Genomic DNA, 6545 nt, shown 5'->3' with positions numbered 1-6545 from the left:
GCTACCCCCTCCATTTGACAAAACGGTCAGACAAGGCAGTGACTCGGTACCGGATTTCTCTTTCTATCTCATCTACTCTCGATAATAGTAGCTGTGAACACGTGACCGAGACTGTTGGTTAGATAGAGAGATCCGGGTCCGAACAGCTATCTCCATCTGACCGGTCGAGAACAAAGGCGAGCTTGTTCCAGTATGGTATATATTTCAATGGGCGACATAGAGACTTCTACATAAAATTCCCTAATAAATTAGAAAAGGGCGGCAACATAACAAAACTTTGACATATGCGATTGTTCGGTAGCAGTTCTGCTATCTTTTACGTATGTAGTATCTTTTTTCATTTTCTCTCATCAATGACAACAATCTGGTAGAATCGTGTCAATTTTATTCACGCATATGAATGAATGGCAATTTGCAGTTCACAATTTTTAAACGCTTAGAAACAAAGTTACATATATGTTTTTGTTGCTAATTGCTGCTAAACGGATATAAATATATAGATTTGCCATTTATTTGCGTGCCTCTATTATTGCTAAACAATCATAAAATGGGATCATTGACGAGCAGACAGAATGCTGGTGTCGAAGAAGTGGATATCACTTCGAATCATGCGTATAAATATCCTCCACGATCTGGTATACAGTTTACTTTAATTTTATGTAAAATTTATACAAAACTGCTTTAAATTTTACAAAATTGATGGATATGTAATATTCTTGGCAATATTAGTTTAATAATGCGTCAAATTATTTTAGGTTCCTATTTTGGCAGTCATTTTATAATGGGTGGCGAACGATTTGATACACCACAACCTGAAGCGTATCTTTTTGGGGAAAATGCGGACTTAAATTTCTTAGGCAGTCGACCAACTCCTGTATGATATAATTGCACAATTTAAAATTATTTTGTATGTCAGCAAAATTTTCATATGAAGAATTTATTTAAATATGGACATATATATGTATACGGTCATGTATGTTATTTTCTTTATTTCTTGATTGTAAATTATTTATTATTCTTGCAGTTTCCATATCCTCCACCACAAGCAAATGATCCGACAAAAACATTAAAGAGTTTAGTGAATATTCGGAAGGAATCTTTAAGGCTAATTCGTAATATAGATCAAACATCGACGTCTTCACAGTATCACAATGTTAAACATTATGGAGATGGTGACATTGACAAGAAACCCAATCGTTACAATATTGAATTTGTGTTTGACTGTGATGTGAGATGTGCGATAACAATATATTACTTTTGTACAGAAGAAGTTTCAACAAAGGGAGTTGTGTATGTGTTATATTTATTATATATATTACATTATAAAAGATATTTTATAATGAAAACATTTAGTAAACAAAATATGCATTATAGATACATACCAAGAGATCCAGCTATGAATTCTGATACATATTATTATAAGAAAGGAGCAAATCAATTATTTGCACAAGCAACACATATATTTGATCCAACATTGTATATGGAAGAAGATCTGATATATAACACAGACAAAGAAGTATGTATCAATAAAACGTATAATTAAATGTATGTATGTATAATTAAAAAACATATTTACATATATATTTGTATATATATGTTCTGAAGATTCGTATTTTAAAAGAAGTAAAATAAATATTTCTTTATAGATTATTCCAATAGCTATACATTGTGTAGCAGAAGAAGGATCCGACGATCCCAAACAATCTCATACAACTATAGCAGTGGTTGAGAAACATTCCGATGGAACATATGTGCTGAAAGCACTTAAGCAGAAACTTTATGTGGACGGCCTTTGTTATTTATTACAAGAGATCTATGGAATTGAAAACAAAAATACTGAAAATGCAAAAGTAAGAGAATATATGATAATATTTGACAAAGTTTATATTTTGATCTTTTGCTTCTCTTTATAGCAACAAGGCAGTGATGAGGACACTGAAGACAATGGTTCCGAATGTGTTATTTGCATGAGCGAAGTACGCGATACGTTAATTTTACCATGCAGGCACTTGTGTTTGTGTAATTCCTGTGCGGATTCTTTGAGATATCAAGCGAACAACTGTCCGATATGTCGCGCGCCATTCAGAGCGCTTTTACAAATTAAAGCTCTTCAAAAGGCGATTGGTACTATTATATCCAATCCACCATTGCCAGAGGTGAGAATACTTGGATAATTCTTACATGCTTTTTTTGACAATCATTATCTTGAACAAATTTTTTTGTAGAGTCTGAATTAGTTCAATTACAACTTCTTTATTATTTATAATAAACTTATTAAGCACACTTAAAATGTTGGATTTTTATCAAAATTATACTGCTACAGGGAAGTTGCGAGAATGTTCCAGCAGGCTATGAAGCAGTGTCTTTGATAGAAGCTTTAAATGGACCTTACACTCCACGAACTGCTATCATTGTGCCAGAATCTCCGGATACACCTGACACTGATACAGCGAGTGCTATTCAAGCCGCGGAAACTTTAAATCGGTACATATGAACATATTTTTTAAAGCTTTTTTGATATAAACAATTTATTTAAAAAAAAAAAAACATGACACTTTTACAGCTCGGCCGAGCATACTCCAATCTCAAAACATATATCCGCCAAAGAATCTGATTTGGCGAGATCTAGCAGCACTACTTGTCCGACTCCCGAATTCCGAATGTCTGTATTATTGGCCAGAGATGAACATTCGAGTTCTCAAAAAGAACTACACAACAGATCTCCGGCTATGCGAACCAAATCAGTACATTCACGCGATAAATCTGGTTTACGAACACGTGATACCTTGAGATTGGTCAACGAGAAGCAACCAGTTTCTTTATACGAGGTATGCGATTCTTACACAACAAAAAAATTTGAGCTGTTTTTAGCGAATGTACAGCTTTTTTAAATTACGATCTCATTTATGACTTAAAAACGGAGAAAGAAAATTTATAATTAATTGAAGTAAATTCTGAGCAAGACGTATACAATCAATTTTAGCTCGTTAATAAGTTAATTTCATAATTAATTAATCATATTTTACATTTATTGCACTATATATTTAAAGGGCCAAGGGCAAGATGAAGACAGCGAAGCGGAGAAATTATCACCATTATTAGATGCAGCTACAAGTACTGAAGCTTTAGATGTACATTCCCATAGAATATGTGATATTGATATTGATGACGAAATTCAAAATGTGGAAAATGAAAATGATACAGACATGACCTGTCACTCGCATTAGGAGATAGTCGATATAATTTTGCATATGTATTCATACTTGTTAAATATTGTTTAAGGCTTTTAACCTTTTGCTGCATCATGTCGCAAACAAATTTATATTATTTTTTTGCTTTTAATGTTATAATTCAATATGGTTATAGTGAGGAGAAACCTTGCAGTTTTTAACAATTTTGTATCTTTTGTGTAAAGTATAACTACAAATCATTTATTTATTTAAATTACTTATTGTAACCATATCGAATCATGAAGGCATAAATCGAAGATCGCATGTAATTTATTTCCTTTTGTTATACAATATTTATTCAACTTAATGCGTAAAAAGATAAAAATACTTATAAAAACAGTAGGAACTAGTTGCAGATATAAGAAATTTAGAACTTTCCGACGAATCGTATTATTATAAAAAATAATAAACTTGCAATTTTATGTATTTTAACAAAACATTAAGCAAACGTACACTATATATTTATTAAATATACTTTTTTTATATTTTTATTTAAATTTGTATATTGTAGAAATATAAAAAATATTGCATTTAAATTCTTGTGGCTTTACGTATAAGTTGGTTTCTTTTAACCATCGAAAGAACTAATGAAAAGTAAGTAATTACGTGCGATTTCCTATTATAATTTCTTATACTCTTGTTATTTTGCATAATAACATTTTTCTAATATACCCTATGTACCGTTGCGTTAAATCCAAAATATTAATAGATACTTTCTGTTATTCTGTCCATTTTTACTACTGTAAAGAAGTGAGTTGCAACAAATTGTATTTTTTACAAATTTGCTTACAAATATACTTTAATTATTAGTATTTAAAGAAGTATATTTGTTTATTATATCTCTGAAATTGTAAAGACCGGTAGCATTTGTTTAAAAAAATGACGATATCTTTTAAACAGCAAGATGTAATTATGTTAAATGTATTGATATTAGATAATAAAAGTGCTTCTGTTTTATTTAATCCTTATAGACTTGTTTCGTAAAGGATAAAAAAAGAAGGTATAATATAAAATAGGTGGCGCGCGCGCGTTGTGTGTGTATGTGGTTATATATAGATGGTGTAGCCAAAAAAATGGATCGATATCTAAAGAAGATATCCTCATTTATTATATGTGGTGCGTGCGTGTCATTTATGTATACATATATAAACTAAATATTTGAGATAGGATTTCTCTATATCCATATATATTATATAAATTAGTTTAAGTTTACTCAAAATACACAAATACTTTGAAGGAAATATCTTTAGTCTATATTTATTCATTTATTTCACTTGTAATATGCAAAATCTCTACTTTACTTGGATCTAATAAAAAAATTTGAGTCTCTCACTTTTAACATTATAATTTGATGTAATTACAACAAAAGATCAGGAGTTTTGTAATTTACTTTAATACAAGTAATTTTGTTATCAAATTATCAACAAAATAATTTTAGTTGAGGAAGATTTGAAAGAAAGAGAGATGTTTAATCTGACAGTATCTGTTTTAAATCTCTATAAAATAGAAAATGATAATAGTTGCACTTTTAGATTGTTTTAGGTTTCTTTATAAACAAACATCAAACATTTTTTTTATAATTATTTTATTCAATTCCATGTTTAAAATGTTTTGTGCCTATTTAGGCTGCAGCGAGTACCTTTCTGAATTTCTTCCATTCTTCGAGCGGTCCATGCTCAGGTAAATATTTGACATTGCAACCATCTGGCGCAAGACGGCCCGCCGTTTTCAGTTCTTCGTACTCAGCACGATCATATTTCGTGAAACCCCACTTCTTCGACACATAAATCTTTTGACGACCAGGGAACTTGAATTTAGCACGTCGTAAAGCTTCAATGACAGCTGCCTTATGACGATCAGAGGAACGTACACTCATAATAGGCTGTCCAATATGTACCCTAGCCACAGTACCCTGAGGTTTGCCAAAAGCACCTCTCATTCCAGTCTGGAGCCTATAAAATATCATTCCAGGTTATAGAAATTCATCAAATAATGCATATGCTAAATCATAAAGTAGATTAAAATTGATATTTTGGAAAAATTTCAAAAACTATACTTTGAAAAAAAGAAATAAAAATTTTATTCTTATATCAATTACATACCTATCAGCTCCAGCACATGATAACATTTTGTTGATACGAATAACATGGAAAGGATGGAGTCTCATACGAATATGGAATTGATCCTTGCCAGCATTTTTAACCATGTACTTGTTGGCACAGATACGTCCAGCTTCCAAAGCTTCAGAACTAAGTTGTTCATACTCATCTGATACCAAATGCACGCATAATGGAAAGTCCTCGACAGATGCTTTTTTCTTACCGAGATCAAAAATACGGATCTTTGGATCTGGTACACCACGACAAAATCTAGATTTTGGGTACGGCTTATTTTTGCAGTACCGATAACTGTAAAGAAATATTCTTAATTATTATATTACGCAATATAAAGCAATCACAATTTTCTAATGCAAGATGTGAAACAATATAAAAATTTATAAAAATCTATACATATGGAAAGCAATTATAAACAAATATATGTATATCTTATATAAAAATTCCGTAATATTGTAAAAATATTATAAAATTTGCTAAATAAGTTGTAATTGTTGAAGATTAGTTAAGTTTGATCACATACCACCTCGCTGGTCGGCGCCCCATTTTAACCTAAAATTGTACAAAGTTAATATTTAAAATAATAAAAAAACATTAATTAATGATATCAGAACAATTTCTAGAAACGCGATATACAAAAAGATATCTAATGCATGTTACGATGCTAGAAGATAATAATGGATAAAGAAAAGCAATATCTCACCAACTCCAAATGAAGCTAAAGAGGCCCTAGAAATAAAAGAAACGTTGCTTCAATAACGTGACTTTCTGCAGGATGAAAAGTTAGCTGGTGATTGGTTACAATTGGCACATAACCAAGATTAACAACCTTTATTGCAAAAATCCCAAACTAACATTACCAATCAATTAATAGGGAAATATTTTTCCCTATCTCTATAATTATGGAGAATTCACACTGCGTCCGATATCCGACGTACAACGTCCGGTATCCAATAATAGAGCTTGTTTTCTAGACGATAAAATATCTCTAGCTAGAATTTCTAGAAAACAAGCTCTATTATTGGATATCAAACGTCATACGTAGACGCAGTGTAAATCCTCCAATAGAGCATCGAATGCTGGATTCACACTGAGTCCGATTTCTGACGTATGACGTTTGATATCCAATAAGAAAGATTGTTTTATATAAAACAAACTCTCCTATTGAATATCGTACATCGTGCGTTGAAAATCGGACTTA

The 6545-nt window shown here is 31.2% G+C and overlaps 2 protein-coding genes across 2 annotated transcripts; one reads left to right on the top strand and one right to left on the bottom strand.

The window, feature by feature from the left end:
- The first annotated feature begins 288 nt into the window (after positions 1-288).
- On the top strand, positions 289-4192 carry Mrgn1 (Mahogunin ring finger 1). The gene is made up of 9 exons (XM_012371708.2): positions 289-635; positions 756-874; positions 1025-1290; positions 1375-1516; positions 1647-1850; positions 1914-2156; positions 2324-2484; positions 2564-2828; positions 3051-4192. The coding sequence occupies exons 1-9, from the start codon at positions 548-550 to the stop codon at positions 3225-3227; spliced, it is 1665 nt and encodes a 554-aa protein (XP_012227131.1). The 5' UTR covers positions 289-547; the 3' UTR covers positions 3228-4192.
- A 124-nt stretch (positions 4193-4316) lies between these two features.
- On the bottom strand, positions 4317-6173 carry RpL10 (ribosomal protein L10). Its single transcript, XM_012371709.2, has 4 exons — positions 6048-6173; positions 5868-5896; positions 5333-5638; positions 4317-5182 (listed from the first exon to the last, which is right to left on the bottom strand). Exons 2-4 carry the CDS (start codon positions 5888-5890, stop codon positions 4852-4854), a joined length of 660 nt encoding a protein of 219 aa, XP_012227132.1. The 5' UTR covers positions 5891-5896; positions 6048-6173; the 3' UTR covers positions 4317-4851.
- Between the last annotated feature and the right edge of the window lie 372 nt (positions 6174-6545).

The sequence above is a fragment of the Linepithema humile genome, chromosome 3 (genome assembly GCF_040581485.1).
Source record: "Linepithema humile isolate Giens D197 chromosome 3, Lhum_UNIL_v1.0, whole genome shotgun sequence".
Taxonomy (NCBI): Eukaryota; Metazoa; Arthropoda; class Insecta; order Hymenoptera; family Formicidae; genus Linepithema; species Linepithema humile.
The sequence above is the reverse complement of the archived record's forward strand: the minus strand, read 5'-3'. Positions and strand labels throughout refer to the sequence as shown.